This window comes from Microtus ochrogaster, unplaced genomic scaffold (genome assembly GCF_000317375.1).
Source record: "Microtus ochrogaster isolate Prairie Vole_2 unplaced genomic scaffold, MicOch1.0 UNK1, whole genome shotgun sequence".
In the NCBI taxonomy this organism is placed as follows: Eukaryota; Metazoa; Chordata; class Mammalia; order Rodentia; family Cricetidae; genus Microtus; species Microtus ochrogaster.
The window spans coordinates 6244434-6262662 of record NW_004949099.1 but is presented as its reverse complement, the minus strand read 5'-3'; the positions used below and the strand labels follow the sequence as shown (position 1 = coordinate 6262662).

Sequence of the window (18229 nt, the reverse complement as noted above, 5' to 3'; positions counted from 1 at the left end):
TTTTCCTCCCCTCTACTTTTATCCTGCACTGGGTCTTGTAGCTCACTCCACAACACACAAACTGCAGATCTGAGAGTCATCTTGGATAGACGCCCACTTGATTTAAGCAGCCCCCTCCTGTCGGGCAGGCACCTGGCATTTTGCATCTGTGGCTTCAAGAAGCCATTCTGCACCAGATACCCTCGGATGGCTTCCTTAGGCACAGGCTGGAGAATATCTGTACGAGGGAATTGTCTTTGCGGGGAGAAACACCTAGTAACTGCTCACATCTGCAGCCCAGGGTCCATTCTTACTTGCATAGGAAAGCAAGGTTGATGGCTTAGCTAACTCATGTCACATGACCTTTTCTGGAACTGGAGAAACATTCTTTCGCCCCAGATATAGAGGGTGTCAGTGAGTCAAAGAAAGGTCTAACTTGGTGAACCAAGGAGTTTATTAGGGTTACATTGTGGAGCATGGGTGAATCAAAGGCAGCTACATCACTAGGAAGTACCACGGGGGCAACTTACAGCTTCAATCTCCAGCCCGTAATCAGGGCATGTTAACAACCTTCGCTAGTGAGGATCGTCTGTGGGTGGTCACAGCTGCTCAGAATAGCCACGGTCATATCCAAGCAGGAGGAAACAGGCAGGGGACAAATTCTTCAAACCCTGGAGTCTGGCTGGGAGGCAGGGGTCAAACTGGGGTCTTAGATTTCCCATCTGCCTGATGACACTCTTATGACCGGGAGACACAGAGGTGCCTGGAGATCAGAAAGCTGAGTCAGATCAGGACCCTAACTGTCTTCATCTGAGACTAAGGAAGGACCCCAGCTAAAATCTAATCATCCCCTCCCAACTTTGCCTTCAGTAGCTTTCCCTCCATAGGGCCTGACTCTCATCTGTGAAATGGGACAATCACTCCCAACTCGTGTCTTGTTTCTCCTGCTGGCGACAGGAAGGTGTAACGAGATGACTGGTGGGTGTGGAAATGCCCAGAAAGTTCGGCCTCTATCTACCAGGAGCAGGAGTTACATGGAGATGCCTTTGTAATCCCTTGCCGGACTTATTAATATGCCTGAAACATACACAAAATACTCAATTATTTGGACTGACGAATCAGAGTGTGAGGTTATCAGGGGCTCTAATGTCCCTCTTGGAAGTCCTCAGGATGAGGTGGGAAGCATGGTCACTAGGAACATCTTGGCTCAGTCCCAGCTGGTTGAGGTCAGGGAAATATGTGGGACCATTAATTTTCCAGAAAAGTCAATTTTGTTCTTTATTATTTTTTTAATTAAAATTTTTATAAATTTTTTAATAATTATTTAAGGTGGGGGTATGTATTATGGGTGTCACAGTACTCCGAGGGTAGAAATCACAGGACGACCTTCTGGAGTCCATTCAGGTGATCAGCCCTGGTGGCAGGCACGCTTAACCACTGAGCCATTTCAAATACCCTTAATTTCGTTCTTAGAGTCTAGCTTTGATGTTTATTCAGGTATTTTCAGGATCTTGTCAGAGTTGAGCCAAAAAGTCACATAAGCTGGTTGTAGCCATAGTGCGCCTTGCCCTCTTCCATTGCACAGATGAGAAAACAGAGGGGAACTCAGCCAGGGACACAGCCAAGACCAGGTGCCATCAGTCACTACCTCCTTTCTCTCACACCCTGCATCTATCTTGTTTCTGGGTGTCTGCGTGCATGTGTCTCTTGGTCCCCCTTTTCTTGCCACCTTTCCATCTCCGGCTACTCCCGGGATGTCTGTCCCTCCCTTTGTTCCCTAGTCAAATGTTCTCTTAGTCAACAGACCTCGGGAGCCGGGTGCAGCCACCAACCTGCGCCAGCCGCGCCTCCTTGCTTGGCCCCCACCGTGTTTCCGGAAAGCGGGCGGGTCCCCCGGCTCGGCTCTGCCGTCAGCACCTCTGCCTTTGGTCTGCGCCCCCTCCCCGCTGACCTCACTGGCGCGGCATCACGAGCGCATATAAGCGACGGCCCCTCGGAGGAGCGCGCAGTCGACGCGGGATCCTGGAGCTCTGCAGAGTCTACCCCACCAGTTTGCACTCTGCAGCTCAGCATCTCCAACTGCACAGCGGAGTCTCCACCTCACAGGTAATGCCTCCGACCCCGGGACCCCAAACAGGTGTCCCCCTTCTACTCTCCTCCTCGCCTTTCTGGAGCTCACTGACAGGGACACCCGGAGCGCTGGATGGAAGAGGTCCACCAACAGGTCTACCCTACGACGGTCGGACCCACCCCAGAGTTCAAGGCGTACATTAACATTAGAAGTAGAACCTTTCGTTTGGGAATTAGGATATGGGCGTCCAAAGAGACTCCTGGTTTAGCCTAGACAGGAGCCGCAGGGTTGCACGAGGAGTTCTTGCAGCGAGCCAGAATCTCAATTCTGGAGTAAGGAAGGAGGCTGGCAGTGGAGGGCTAGGGTTACAATGAAACCTTGGGGACAATTTTGGCAGCGATGACTTTAGCTTCTAGGGCCAGCGCTGCAACCTTGGTGGGTAACACGGGAGTGGAGGGTTTCAATCCCAAACGCAGCGCTGACTTCCTGTGCTTTAGGAGACAGTAAGGGATGGTGGGGACAAAGGGGTTTCCACCTCCACCGCCTCCTGACTTGGCTGCCCTAGTGGACCAGGAGAGTTGCCAGAGGCTTAGATGCACCAGACAGGTGACCCTGTTGTTGGGGGTAGGGGTGGCCCCAGAGCATCACGGTGCATTCACCCTTGTTCCCACTGTCTTTGACCCTAGACGCCACGATGCCGGGCCCTTGGCTGCTGCTGGCTCTGGGCTTGATCTTCATCCTGACTGGTGTCCCCGAATCCTGCGCCTTGCTGGAGGCAGCCCAGGAGGAGGGTGCAGTGACTCCCCACCTGGGGAACATCCAGATACGTCCAGAACGTCGATTCTTGCAGAAAGACCTGCAGCGGGTGCGAGGGGACCTAGGTGCGGCCTTAGGTAAATATAGGGGGTAGGGGAGCTATGTGACTGGGTAGGGAGCCACCTGTCATGCCCCTTCCAGACATAAGTTCAGATAGCCTCATAGCCACTTCCTCAACAGGGTGAAGAGGTGACCAACCCTTGGGACCACAGTAATTCTTAGTGCTGGACATAATCAGAAGACAAGACTTTCAGTAGTCACAATTTCATGTGATCCCTCTCTGTGACAGTTTTAATTGCTGCCTACTAAGCACTTGTATGTATTGCCTTACCTATACGGGAACATTGCCATTTTGTACTGAAAACTGAGGTTCAGAGAATTCAACTGACTTATTGTCACCCAAAAAGGAAGCAGAGAGCTAAGGCAGTGCCCTTGAACATCCCCCCCCCCCCCAGGGTGGGGTTGTCTAGGAGGCCTGAGGAGCAGACAATGGAAGGAGCTGTCAGCAGTGCTTGGACAGTAGAAGTCTGGAGTGGGTCATGGCCTGAAGGCTAGTGTCCCTGATGAAGGGACCAGGTTCTCCAACCCTGGCTTTTCCTTCTCCAGACTCCTGGATCACAAAGCGTCAACATCCAGGCAAAAGGGAGGAGGAAGAAGAAACTGAAGCTGAAGAGAGGGGGGACATGGGAGAAGGGGGAACCTGGACTCCCCACAAACGACAGCACCCTGGCCGCCGTGCCAACCAGGACAAGTATTCGTGGGTGGACTCAGAGGACAGCGACTGGATGCCACAGTCCAGGGTACCAGATTTCTTTCTGGATTCCTGGTTCCTAGATGCCCCCCAAGTCAAGCGGCAGCACCCCGGCCGGAGATCTTCCCCCTGGATGGAGTCTGATCTCACCAAGAGGCAGCATCCAGGCCGGAGGTTCATAGGTCCGAAGCTTCAGAGAAGCTGGGAACAAAAAGAAGAGGGAGAGGGTGTCCCAATGCCTGAGAAACGCCAGCATCCTGGCAAGAGGGCATTGGGTTACCCTTGTGGGCCCCAGGGAACTTGTGGCCAAACAGGCCTGCTCCAGCTCCTGGCTGAACTGAGCAGGGGTCAAGAGACCCTGGAGGAGCAAAGTCCAGAGCTGGAAGGCTGGGTCAGGGAGCCTCTGTTGGAGGACTAAACCCAGAGTCAGGCTTTAGTCTAGGATGACTGAAGCCCTGTGTGCTCCACCCTGTCTCCTTCACCATTTCCCCCCCTCAGAGGTTAATCCTGAGCCCTCTGTTCATAGCATCTTCCCAATCCCCTTCCTTACCCACTTTAATGACCCCAGTCAGGAAGTTAGAGCCCTACTTGTTCCTGCAAGCAAGAGGAACTTGTCATTGTCCTTGTCCCGGACAGCCCCACAGTGTCACACACTCCTCAGCACTGGCCAAGATGGGACCTCCTCGAAAGGGTGGGATTGAAAAGTTTTGGTGTCAAAATCCAAGTTCCATCCTCTGCCCCATGTGGCAAGACTGACTTTGTATAATTTCAGCACCCCCCTTCAAGGCTGGGGGCCCTGGGAAGTTTGGGGGGGTTATTCTGACATGCCCTAGGGGGCCACATCTTGTATATACCCCATGCTCTTGTTAATCTCAACAACAATAAAATAAATTCAGGTCATCTGTTGCTTTGCTCTTCTGTCTAGATTGCAGGTTTTCTTTGGGGGTGTTTGGGGGATGGTACCCAGCCACAGATGTTGTCCGCTCAGAGGACATTAAAAGGGTTCACTCTCCACTGAGGAAATCAGGACTCTCTTGCCTGTCCACAATCCCAGACCACTATGTAACTGTGGCAAAGGGGTCTCGGCTCTAGAGTCTTATTGGCTGGGTGTGGTGGGTGGAGATTAGGGACTGGAGCAGACCTAGCGAGCAACAGAGGAGCCTAGAGTCTTCCAGACTGGGGGAGCACATGTTACTGTGACTAAAACTGGGGGAATTCTGGAGTTCTGGGAAGCAGGCTAGGAGGGGGCAAATTGAAGTCACCTGACACCGTATCCGCGAGGGCTGTCCCTGAACACACACTTGTGCCGTGCATACAGTCCTCCTAGGTAATGTTACTCAGTGAAGGAATTGGCTCCTGTGCATCCTTTACCTGATGCCACCTTCTCTGTGTGGGTACGTGTGGACACTTCCTTCAGCCTGGGACTCCCGCACACAGCTTGCTCTGCATAGGCTAAAGTCAGAGGGGGAGCCGCTCTGCACTTGGCAACTACATTTCCCAGCCTCCTTTGTGAGTGGGACAAAGTCACGTGATCGATTCTGGCCAATGGGCAGACTTAGGGGGTGCAAAAACAAAGTTAAGTCCCTGAGAGTCTCTAAAGAGCATCACCAAACTTAACCAATTGCCAAACAAACGCAACCTGCATTTTCCTACCACATAAAAACCCTTACCAACTTCCGTTCCTCCTCGAAGTCTCCTAGATCTGGGCCTGACCTGAACAAGGTATTTGATAAACGCTATTACAAGCTTCAAGTCACCTCTGTTTTAATTTTCCGACCTGTCTTTCCACCAGTGGGAAAACAAAACAAGCGAACAGAGGAGGACAGATTGGCATGAGAAACACTGGTTCGGGGAAATGAGAAGGAAGGAGAAACTGGCAAAGCAGAGAGGCCTCCCTGGAGGAGGAAATCACTAAACCCAAGTCTCAATTGAGAAAAAGCACCTGAGGCAAAAGTGTAGGACATCAACAAGGGCCCCTGGCCGAGGCTGCTTGTTCTGGGGGAATATGTGAGATCAGAAATGTGTGGGAGCCTCTCTTCCCTCTCCCACCCTCTTCCAAGCCCTGAGGGGAGCAAATGCCATGTCTTCTGCTGCCCAATCCTGTCAGGTTCGGTCCAGTTCCCGCACAGAAGCTTTGAGGTCCTGGGTCTATAGGATGACTCAGCAGGCTGCTGGCTAGTTTTGTCAACTTGACCCAAGCTAGAGTCATCTGAGAAGACAGACCCTCAGCTAAGAAAATGCCTCCAAAGGTGAGGCTGGAGGAAGCCAAGCCTGTAGCACATTTTCTTAATTAGTGATTGGTGAGTGTAGAAGCTAGCTCAATTCAGGAAATAACCAGGCTAACTACAAGATAAAGCAATTACAGTTTTATTTATTATAAGGGAAAAACCTCACAAAACAGAAACGAGAAGTCCAAGCTCAGCTGTGCTGCATGGGAGCCACAGAGAAAGCCCACGTGGGCCATGCACCTGCCCATTCCCCACCACCACAGGTCCCAGAAGGCCACGCCCTAACTTGGTCCCACCTGTTGAAGATAATTGGTTAACAAAGCTTCCCCTTCAGGTGGAGAAGGGTCCAGCCCGTTGAGGGTGGGGCCACCCCTGGACTGGTGGTCCTGGGTTCTGTAAGAAAGCAGGTTGAGCAAGCCACCAGGAGCAGGCCAGTAAGCAGCACTCCACGGCCTCTGCATCAGATGCTGCATCCAGGTTCCTGTCATGTTGGTGCTTCTGCCTTGACTTCCCGCAGTGGACCATGGCTCCGGATACGTAAGCCAAATAATCGCTTATTTCCACAAGTTGCTTTTGATCAAGGTATTTCACCACAGCCATAGCAACACTAATTAAAACATGTCCATGGGGTGTTGCTATGACAGTCGTGACTGTGTTGCCTGGGGGAAGATTGTATAAGGGCTTCAGGAGTGTTGAGAGCTCAGTGAGCTGTCCTTTAGGAGTTTAGGAAATAAGAAAGTTGAGAGCAGTCAGGCGGTGGTAGTGCAGGTAATGTACGCCTTTAACCCCAGCACTTGGGAGGCAGAGGCTAGTGGATCTCTGTGAGTCTGAGGTCTGAGGCCAGCCTGGTCTACAGATCGAGTTCCAGACAGCCAAGGCTACACAGAGAAACCCTGCCTCAAAACAAACAAAAAGAATGTTGAGAAACCATGCAGATGTGGAAGGCCTGCTTTTTTATGATGTCCCAAAGGGAAGCAAAGAATCTCCTGGGTCATCTGTGTGAAGAATATGTGGTGTTTAATCCACTGGGGCTAAAAAATCAGCCATGATTAACTAGAGACCAGAACCACCAAAGTGAAACTTTTGTTGTACGGGATAATTACACTAGCCAGAAATCGGCAGTGATTAAGAGGAGACCAGAATGGCTGAGCTAGACTCTTCTGGGAAGTGTTTCCTGAGAGTCAGCACACAGAAGCTGTGTTCTAGAGGTGGTCTAGGCTATACCTTGTGCTGGCAGCCAAACTTGGTAATGTGTCAAAGTCTCCCAAGTGGTTCTGGTTCTGAAGGTCTGTAAGGGTTGTGGAGAGGCCAGGAGAGACCATTGGTGAAGCTACAGCCTCAGTAGCAGTTGAAACCCCAGGACTGAAGGGGTCATGAAGAAAAGTCTAGGCTTGGCACCATGAAGAGAGTCCAAGAGAGCCTATTGGTGATATAGTGCTGCCCAGTTGCAGTCTAAGACCCAAGTTTTTGAAAATACCAGTACCTTGGGATGACCACCAAGAATAGCAGCAGCAGTGAGGTGTAGCCTGCCTAGCTTAGAAGACAAGCCGTGTGTGCCGCAGAGGGTAGAGCCAGAGAAGTGACCCAAGCCCTTTGGAAGAACCCAGAAGATCATGAGTTGATCTCAAATACTGGACATTAAGGTTTTGGGGTTTTTTTTGTTTTGTTTTGTTTTTTGTTTTTTTGAGACAGGGTTTCCCTGGGTAGCCTTGACTTGGCTGGCCACAAGAGCTCAGAGATCTGCCTGAATTCTGGGATTAAAGGCGTGTGCCACCGCTGCCCAGCTGACACTGAGTTATTTATTGAGTTTTTTGTTTGTTTGTTTTGTTTTGTTCAGATTGTGACCATTCCCTGGTTCTTCCCTCTTGAAGAAAGTATTTATTTTTGATTTTTACAGGAGCCCCTGGTTGAGAGACTTTAAACTTTTTATAAAGAGATGCTGGAGTTTTATAAAAAGTTTGGCTGTAAAAACAGAGCTGCCCTGATATAGTACAGCAGCTCTCTGCATGTACTTAGTTAACTGCTATGGCAGCTGTCTGGCCAGCTTCACATCCGCAGTAGGTGTGATGATTGATTGGTTGATTCTGATGCTAGACATTGAACTCAGGGCCCTTTACATAAACACTCTACTACAGAGCTACACCCCGCCCCGCTCTGAGCTTTGAAAGTGTGCTCATGTTATAGAATATATCAGTACTTCCTTTTTTATAGCTAATAGTACTGTCTTGTGGTGATCAGCACTCTATCATAAACTCTATCTGTCTTAGGGCTAAGGATGTAGCTCTGTGGTAGTCTGGCTTGCAGGAGACTCCTTCCCAGCACTCTGTCGCACTCAAACAGAAGCCATAGTGTGAAGTGGTCCATCCCTGTAGTCTCAGCTTGTGGGAGGGTGATGAAGGAGGGGTTATCTGAAGGCCAGGAATTTGGTGCCAGCCCAGGCAGCAAAGGTCCTATGAAGAGACAAAATCAAACACCACCAACCGGGTGTTGGGGGTGCATACCTTTAATCCCAGCATTCGGGAGGCAAAGACAGATGGATCTCTGTGAGTTCGAGACCAGGACAGGTTTCTGAGCTACAGAGAAACCCTGTCTCAAAACTACTACCCCCCAAAAAACCCACCAAACCAAATATGTTAAGTATGTGTGTGTGTTGTGCGTATCCTCACACACCCTTTCTTGAACCCATTTTAAGCATACATTATTTTGCTTTGTTTTTTGTTTTATTGTTGTTTTTAAAGACAGTCTCACTGAGTTGTCCAAGAGGAACTGTGTGTGTTTTTTCTGCATGTATGTCTGCGTATCATATGCTTACATACTTCCCACATGTAGTAGGATCCCACTTGTTTCCCTGCTGCCCAACAGCTCAGACCCAAAATAACCACACAGAACTGTATTCATTAAATCACTGCTTGGCCTATTAGCTCTAACTTCTTACTGGCTAGCTCTTACATCTTAATTTAACCCATTTCCACTATTTTGTGTATCACCACAAGGCTGTGACTTACCAGGTAAATTTCCAGTGTCTGTCTCCGGCAGGGATACATGGCTTCTCCTGACTTGGCCTTCTTTCTCTCAGCATTCAGTTTAGTTTTCCCCGCCTAGCTCTGCTCTACCCTATCACAGATCCAAAACAGCTTCTTTATTCACCAAGGTATTCACAGCATTCAGAGGGGAATCCCACATCACCCACAGAAGTTAGAAAAGGGCATTAGGTCCCCTGGAACTTGTGGGTGCTGGGAACTGAACCCAGGTCCTCTGCAAGAGCAGCAAGTGCTGTTAACCGCTGAGCTGTCCTCACCTTAGTAACTTTTTAAATGGCTTTTCTAAGTGGTACAGTCACTGGTTTGTCAGCCATGCAACATGAATACATTAATGGCCTCTAGATCTCTCCTCTTCACTCCCATGGTGGCCCCTGAAGTATGGCTCCTTCAGCCCACGCCACCCCCTTTCCCTTGCTGCCCCTAAAAAACAATGACAAGCACCCAGTTCCAAGGGCAGTATTCAAATCGCTCAACAGACATCAATCAGACAACAACAATCAATCAGTACACATGCCCTGACCAATCAGAATGTCCAGATTCTGACTGCACAGTAAGGCTCAGAGTAGAAGAGCTGAGCATTGTCAAGCTGGCTTCTGCTTCCTGCTGACTGGTTACCATGCTTCACTGTGCTGTCCTGATGCTCTGCCTGCTCCTCCTTAGCTGTCACCTCGGCCTTCCCTTTGTCAGAATGTGACACCACAGCCCTGAGGTCCTCTCCTTTCTCATAGTTATCACAGTCTATAATTACACTTACCTGAGACTGGGTGCCCCCAGCACCAGCCCTCAGACAAAGGCTTGAACACAGTTTACATATATGGACTTGGATTCCAGGGAGCAGTGGTCTGGAATGGGGGACAGATACAGGGAAGGGAAGGGAAAAATGTGGACCATATCGGTAAACAGGTTGGCAATGGGATTCCATCTTTTGGGGGGTTCTTGGGAGACACAGACCACACCTCAGAGTTGTCCAGCTTTGACAGGCTGAGGAAGCTGGGAATATGTCTTTCAGTTTCCTCCCATCAGAGACTGATGGCTCCTCTCTGATGATGCCCTTCTGGCCACAACTAGCTGGCCCTGTGAAGCTGCTTCAAGAAAGTCTATAGGTAGTCACACGCACACTCCACCTCAGAGAATACCAGATAGTTCTCCACTGGGCACTGTCTTACTCCTCTGCTCTATAGCACTAAGAAGCTATAGTGAGCTGGGTTCTGTGTAAGACTCTTTCCAGCTTCCCTTTACACCCTCATGTAGTAGTTTAAATCTTGGGAGTTTAAATTTTAATTACGTGTGTGCATGCATGTGTATGTGTGCATGCATGTGTGTGTGTGTGTGTGTGTGTGTGTGTGTGTGTGTGTGTGTGTGGTATACACACCACTGCATGCTTGTAGAGGTCAGAGGACAGATAATTTTCAGGAGTAGGTTCTCTCCTTCTGGAGATCAAACTCAGGTTGTCATGTTTGGCAGCAGGTACCTTTATCTACTGAGTCATTTCATAAGCCTCCTTAGATCTTGAATGTCCCAAAGGCTACATGTTAAAAGCATGGTCCCCACAGTGGTGCTATAGAGAGATGGTAGAACTGTTAAATTGTATTCAGTAGCAGATCCTTAGGTCATTGAGGGCATGCCCTCCGAGAGGACTCTGGGACCCAAGGGCCCTCCTTCTGTCTCATTACTTCTTGGGCTTTGGGGTGCTCTATGCCATGGGGTTACCTCAACACAAGAACAAAACAACTGGGGCCAAGGGGTCAGGGCCCAGAACCTTCAAGCTAAGCTAAACAAACTTTTTCCTCTTAAAAATTTATTATCTCAGGCATTTTGTTACCACGAAAGAATGCTAGCTGATAGCCCCCCACCCCTTTAAAAATGACAAATATCTGGCTTAGAGTGGTAATGTCACTTATAAAAGGCACAGCCTAAGGTCAGAGCAATGGCTCAGTGCAGAAACTTGCTATCAAGCCTGATGACCTAAGCTTGTCCCAGGATGCACATGGTGGAAGGAGAGAACTGACTCCCAAAAGTTGCCCTTTGACCTTCATGTGAGCCTTGGCATGAGTGCCTGAGCGCGCATACACATGCACACACACACCAAAAAATTTTTTTAAAAAAATCATAAAGACATAGTTTAGCTCTGTAAAACTTCAAGTACACTAAGTGCTTCAAAAATATTTATTTTTGTATTACCTACGTCTTTGCTTTGAGCTTCTGTGAGAAGCCAGCTAGCACCTCCATAAGGAGGCAACCTCTCCCATGCAGTAAAGCCACCATTTCCTCTGATAGGTCCTGTAATTAATTCTTTCTGCAAACCTTGTTTCGATTAATTATTTGCAATCATGGCACTGATTTGCTGAGAGACTCAGTTCCTGCTCCGGGCCTCTTGGGTGGCCTGAGAACACGAAGGGCTTCTTACCTGAAGGATGTCAGCAATTAGCGTCCATTTCGATTGCCGGGCACGAGCTGACTGCCCAGGAGAACATCAATTAGCTCACTAGCTAAATCGTGCTCAGAAGCATGGGTTACCAAGGGGACTGTGGTCAGTGCCAGGATTTAAGTGGTGCTTGTCTTCGGGGATCATCTTTCCTGAATTGCGGCCACATTCTGGGCCTGGTGATTATCAGCAGGCTGATTAGACCTTGTCCCACACGGAGAGTGACTTCCTAATCACCAGATGCTGTGGAGAAGAGTGTCCAGGCACATGCAGGTACGCCCCGTGTGACGTGCTGGAGGCTGGCACGGGTCCTGCACTGCTGCTTTGAGCCTACAGTCCCAGAGTGGGGGACAGAGGGTATAGGGCATACCCGTGACTAAGTTAGGAACCCTTAGAAAGAGTTCAAGGGGCTGGGAGGCCCTAGAGGGCATGGAACTCTGGGATTATTTTCTGGAAGGTTGCAGACGTTCCCCGTGGATGCTCACCTGGGAAGAACACTGTATGCAGTGTCAGGCACGGGGCTGAAGACAGCCATGTGCTGTGTAAACGGAAATAGTCAACCGCTAGTTGCGGATTCTGCTGTCATCCCTTCGGAGGACAGAACCTACAGGACAGAGGTGTGGTTCCGTGCAGAGCACTTGTGAGATTCTGGGTCCCATCCTTAGAATTACTAAATAAAGCAACAAAGAAAAACATAAAAGATTATATCATAGCTGGAGAGATGGCTCAGCGCTTAACAATGCTGCTCTTACAGAGGACTCAAATAGGATTCCCAGCTCTGAAGTCAAGCTGCCCACAACTGCCTGTAACTCCAGTTCTAGGGGGGATCTGTTACCCTTTTCTGACCTCTAAGTGCACTGCACTAATGTACATGACCTGCCCCCACCCCAGTCCCATGTACATAATCTAAAGAATGGTTATACCACATAGCGATGACATCGTGGACACAATGTAGCTATGATGTTCTCACGATGATAAATCTTCCAGTGAGGCCTTCCTGGAGATAGTCTCCACACCAATCGTTCAAGACTGAGTTTACTACATCAGTGCTTATTGAGCTCTAGGAACTCCACAGAAAACTGAGGCACCCTGGGCTGAGATGTACTTCCGGCAGTCTCCTCTACAGGGGAGCGGCTGCAGAACTCGGGGTCTCTTGCTTTACATGAACACAGCAATTCCAGAGTTTGCCCCCAGGATCCTTGGGGCTCCTGGAAGCCTTCACTTCCCTTGTTTAGTGGGAGCCCAGGTTCCTTTATACTTAACCAAAGCAACGACAGAAGGCTGATGATGTTCAAAGCACTCCTACCTTGTACGACATCAGATATTCTCAGTTTGCACAGACTAATGCCACTGTCTTAGTTAGGGTTTCTACTGCTGTAAAGAGACGCCATGACCACAGCAACACTTATAGAGGGAAACATTTAATTGGGGTTGCTCTCTTACAGTTCAAAGACTTAGCCCATTATCATCATGGTGGGACATCGCAGTGTGCAGGAGACATGGCGCTGGTGAAGTAGCTGAGGTTCCCACATCTTGTAGGTCTGTCTCACTAGATGTGGCTTGAGCATATACGAGACCTCAAAGTTCATCACCTCAAAGTGTATCAAAGGATACACTTCCTCCAATAAGACCACACCTACTTCAACAATGTCACACCCCCTAAAAGCGCCACTCCCTTTGGTGGCCATTTTCTTTCCAACCACCTTCATAAGCATATATAATTTATGTTACAAATAAAGTTTGTTTTTATTTTATCTGTATGAGTGTTTGTGCATAAATGTATGTGCACAACGTGTGTGTGTACCCTTGGAGGTCAGAAAAGGGTGTTGGATCCCCTGGAAATGGAGTGGTGGGTGAGAACTGACATGTGGGTACTGGGAACTGAACCCAGGTCCCCATAAGCCATTGTTCCAGCCTTGAGGTCATGGTTTATCACTGCTGTAGAGTTGAAAATTCTAAGGGCTGGAGAGATGACTTGGCAGGTAGGGACCCTCGTTGCCAAGCCTGAGTTCAGTCCCCAGGACACACGAAGAGGAGAGAGCCGATGTTTGCAAGTTGTCGTCTGTCCTTAACCACGCTCTCTCACTGTGGCACATGCATGACTCTGCTGGAACACACAAAATTTTGAAGTTCTAGTTTGGCTTCTAACATGGGAAAATAGCAATATCTATCACTCACATAATGAAATTTTCCTTTAGACGTTCAATCATTTTGAAGAGCATAACAGTCTTGAGGCCGGAAGGACTGAGAGCTGTGACATCATGTCTTAAAAGAGCTTGTGTTGGATATCCCCTGGGTTAGTCACTGCTCTAAGTATACTGCAGTCTGCCACCTGCCTTGTAATGACATTTTAGTCCACAATGGACCGAATAGGTGACAGTGGTCAACAGAGTCTCAAACATCCCATGTGTGCTTTGTCCAGACCAAATCACTTTCTCTTGTGCTTGATTTCGGATCAAGGGTTCATTGAAGACCCAACACAAAATTTACATGTGTTATGTCATATAATGTTACCAGTAAGAAACCTTATCAAACAGTTGACATGGAAATGAAATTTAAAAAACAATTAAGTGGGAGAGTCAGTGAGATGGCTCAGCTAGTAAAGGTGTTTGCCACCACCCAAGTTCAGTCCCTGAAATGAGAAGAAGGAACCATTCCCACAAATTGTCCTCTGACCTCCATACATGTGCTGTGGCACATGTTTCCCCCAAATAAATAAATAACTAAAAATTGATTAATAATAAATAAATGAATAAACATAATAAAATTTTTAATGAGTGAGAGACTGGGGATGTGACTCATTGGAAAAATGCTTGCCCAACATACGTGAAGTTCCGAATTCTACTCCCAGCACCACAGTGTTGAAAGAGCTGTGGCCTGCTTTTCATCCCGCCTGGCTCCTGGCTGCCTGGCTAGCTTATGCCCCAAAATAACAACACACAAATTGTATTCATTTAAACACTGCCTGGCCCATTTCTATTAATGTGTGTAGCACGGAGGTGCGCTTACCGGGAAGATTCGCTTCATCGCGTCTGCTCCAGGAGAGGGGAGCATGGCGTCTGAGCTCACTTCCTCTTCCTCCCAGCATTCTGTTCTGTTTACTCCAACCCACCTATAGGCTGGCCTATCAAATGGGCCAAGGCAGTTTCTTTATTAGCCAATGACCTTCCTCCATCACCACAAGATGAAAAGAATAGTTAAGAACTATGTGAGAGGGGCTGGAGAATGGGCTCAGCAGTTAAAGGTACTGGCTATTCTTCCAGAGATCCTGGGTTCAATTCCCAGCACACACATACATGGCGACTCACAAATGTTTGAAACTCCAGGCCCAGAGGAGTCTTATACCCTCTTCTGACCTCTGTGGCACTCTGTGCATATGGTCCGTAACATACACAAGGCAAAACACCCAAGTGTAATATAAAATGAAGAATTTAAAATAGGGTGTTTTTTATTTATTCTCTGACAGTTTCAGACTCATGCATAGCGTATCTTGGTTCGGATCCACACCCCCAACAGCCACCTTTAGCTCTCCCCAGGCAACTCCCACTCCCATCTTCAAGCCCTCTCTTTTTTATTTGTAACTCACTGACTGTAGTTCGTGCTGCCTGCTAGAATGTCGGCTGATCTTGCTGGCTCGGAGTTTTGTGGGAGAGCATAGCTGCTGTCCATTCATGACTGCAACAGCTGTCACGTCCAGAAGTCAGCACTTCGCAGCTCTCCTCCCCAGCCTCCAGCTCTTAACGTTCTTTCCTCTCCTCTTCTATGATGTTTCCTGAGCCTTGGCAAGGGTAGAGGGAGTTGACGTAAATGTTCCATTTAGTAATGAACACTCAGTAGCCACTTATTCTCTTCGTTTTAACCAGTTATGAGTCTCTGCAGGAGCCACTGACCACTGCAGAAAAAAAGCGTTTCTGCTCATAGCTGTGGGCAGTGCTAATCTATGAGTATAACTGTAACTATTTAGAAGTCAGTTTGCCCACGTGTCCAGTTAGCAAGACTATAGTTGTAGGTTCCTCCCTAGGGCCTATGGCTTCCCAAGCTGTGGGTTTGGATCAGGTTTACAGTACCAGGCATGAACTCTTTCCTGTGCAGCAGGCCTCAAGTCCAGTGCAAATGTAGCTGACTACCCCCATAACCTTCATACCATTATTCCACTAGGGGGCATTTCTTGCCTGGCATGTCACCATAGTAGTGTTCAAGGTCCAGTTCTGGATAAGACCATTGATGACTTTTCGCTCTTAGTGGCTTGCATAGATCCTTCTAGCATTATGAAAGTTAGGTCACTCCCAGCTCAATTTCTATATGTCCTACAACTAAAGTATGCCATGTCTTTAGCAATTGGGTCTTCCTTGATACTATGTTGAACTTACTTTTTCTCTGACTGGTTTGAACTGTTCAGAATTTGCTGTGCATTATACAATGTCTGCATGTATACATATAGCGAGCTACAACAAGGGTGTCTAAGATTTTGACATTATGCTACACATGGTTATACTTGACAACTGTGTGAGCCAGTTACCAAAACAAAAATTTAAAAAAAAGTCTCATGAAGTTATTTCTTTATTTAGAGACAGGTGTAGATGGAAGTTTCTGTCCTGGCAGGTCCTGCACCGTTCAGTTCCAAAGAAACACACAGAGGTTTATATTAATTATAAACTCTTTGGCCTATTAGCCCAGGCTTATTATTAACTAGCTCTTACAACTTAAATTAACCCATAGTTCTTGTCTATGTGGCTTGGTAACTTTTCTCAGTAAGGCATTTTCATCTTGCTTCCTCTGCATCTAGTGGTGACTGTGTCTCTTCCTTTCCTCTTCCCAGAATTCTCTTAGTCTGGTTGCCCCATCTACACTTCCTGTCTGGCTACTGGTCAATCAGCATTTTCTTAAATCAAGATGAGTGACAAATCTCTACAGTGTAGAAGAGCATTATCTCACAGCAACAGGTCTCAGTGTGTAGCCCTGGCTGGGTTGTAACTCCCTATGTTAGACCAGGTTGACATCGAACTCCCAGATATCCTCCTGCCTCTGCTTCCCAACCATGGTCCTTATCAGAATGTTTGAAATTTCCAGTCATGTTGGGCTGGCTTTTTCCTCACACCCTAGGGTAGTCAACCTCTGTGCCACCAGCTCCCTATTTGTAGCTGGGACCAGCCAGAAGTGAGTCTGCCTACCCTCAATCCATACCCTGCTCCTGACCCCCATCACTGGGCTGTCTTTAGGGTACCAGTGGGATAGCAACATCCTTTTCTTGGTCCCTCCACTTAGAAACTGGGGACAGTAGCATCTGTGGAAGAGAAACTGAGCTAGGCGCTTAGATGTCAGTTGATTGCCAGATGAGTAATGTTACAGGAACGGTCAGCTCAATGTGGTCAATTTGTGTTTAACTTTTACTGGGTAAGGATTCTGAGCTTTCAACAAATTCTCAAAGGAGTATTGAATCAGGTCAAGAGTATTAGCTTGAGGGTCACAGGAACTGCTGGAGGCTCTGGGCTGGCTGAGGATGCTACCATCAACAATCACTCATCAATGCTGCTCTGAGGGTCAGCGTGCCAATGTCCTGGTGCTACACAGATGATTTCTAGCTTCTTTCCTGCTCCATCCAGGCCTGGGTCCTTTTGACCTCCTGAACTGTCGTCCACAGGCCCATGCTGTTAACCTTGAGAGCAGAGCCAGGAAAATTGGGTGATGCAGGGAACACTACAGCTATCAAGGAGAAACAGCAGTTCTGGAACAGGTTCTCCTAGGGGCTCACACTCTGTCACCCAGCCCCTGGGCTCCCAGGCCAGGCCCAGTTCCTTGCCAAAAACACCAGCAGCACCAACCTGTGTCATCAATGGGTCCCTCATCTTTTGGCCCTTCTCATGGCATGATGTAGACAGTGGTTTTGACAAGGAAGGGAAGCTGGGGTTATACACTGCTCCCAAACCTTCCATGGTTGACATACCAGCCAGCTGGTTCCCCTTCTGGTCTGTGCTTGGTTGGTCTTTTCTACAGCCTTCCTCACTGGAAGAGACTTGGTGGGGGGGGGGGCAGGGAATAAACATAATATTCTTGGGAAAAGCTTTTTCCTGAAAATCAGATCTGACCCCAACCACCCCTCAGTTGCACTCTCAGCACCTCAGGAAGGCCAAGTTCAAAGTCTTCTGTGATGAAGACCCATCTGTCTCAGTCTCCCCCACCCACAGCTCCCCTCGCCCACAGGACTCTTCCTTTTTCACTTGGAAAAACCTGGATTTACAATTATCATAGGCATCGCCTATTGTGGAATATTAGTTTAAGATGTGTTATATTCATTTATGCTGTGTTATATCTGTTTAATGATGCAAAGATGTGTTGCATTTTTTATGTTGCATTTGTTTAACTCTGTAAAGCTGTGTTACTTTGCTTGTCTAAAACACCTGATTGGTCTAATAAAGAGCTAAACAGAAAATACCTAGATGGGAGACAGAAACAGACAGGGCTGACAGGCAGAAAGAATAAATAGGAGGAGAAATCTAGGCGGGGGGGGGGGAAGATATGCTAGGGGTCAGCCATCCAGCCAGCCATGGAGTAAGAAGGAAAGAAAGAATAAAGAAAGGTAAAAATCCCAGAGGAAAAATGTAGTTAAAGAGAATGGGATCATTTAAGTTAGGAAAGGTGTCTAGAAACAGGCCAAACTGAGGACAGGCATTCAAAAATAAGAATAAGTCTCTGTGTATTTATTTTGGGAGCTGGGTGGTAGGCCCCAAAAGAGTTAAAAACAACACCACAATCTCCTTCTCCAGGAAACCCTCTCTGACCTGACCTTCTGCAATGGCACCAGGCCTCCTCAGTATTCCCTCTAGCTAGAGTTGGGGAGATCTGGGGTCAGAAGAACCTTTAAAGGTTGATCGAGAGCTGCACATCTCCAAGAGTGATCCAGCATCCCATGGACACTAA

General features: G+C 48.1%; 1 protein-coding gene across 2 annotated transcripts; it reads left to right on the top strand.

The window, feature by feature from the left end:
• Positions 1–1726: 1726 nt before the first annotated feature.
• Positions 1727–4511, top strand: Trh (thyrotropin releasing hormone). 2 transcript variants are annotated; one of them, XM_026788043.1, is made up of 3 exons: positions 1727–2085; positions 2737–2931; positions 3473–4511. In XM_026788043.1, exons 2-3 carry the CDS (start codon positions 2745–2747, stop codon positions 4033–4035), a joined length of 750 nt encoding a protein of 249 aa, XP_026643844.1. In that variant the 5' UTR covers positions 1727–2085; positions 2737–2744; the 3' UTR covers positions 4036–4511. The 2 variants fall into 2 exon arrangements, with proteins under 2 accessions (XP_026643844.1, XP_005364958.1); XM_005364901.3 differs by having other exon boundaries at positions 1743–2085; positions 2737–2943.
• Positions 4512–18229: the final 13718 nt, after the last annotated feature.

Bases quoted from the DNA above. Each gene is read 5' to 3' on its own strand.
- Trh (XM_005364901.3), top strand. From the start codon at position 2,745: ATGCCGGGCCCTTGGCTGCTGCTGGCTCTGGGCTTGATCTTCATCCTG. The intron at 2,944-3,472 runs GTAAATATAGGG...TTCCTTCTCCAG, and splicing joins GGACCTAGGTGCGGCCTTAG to ACTCCTGGATCACAAAGCGT.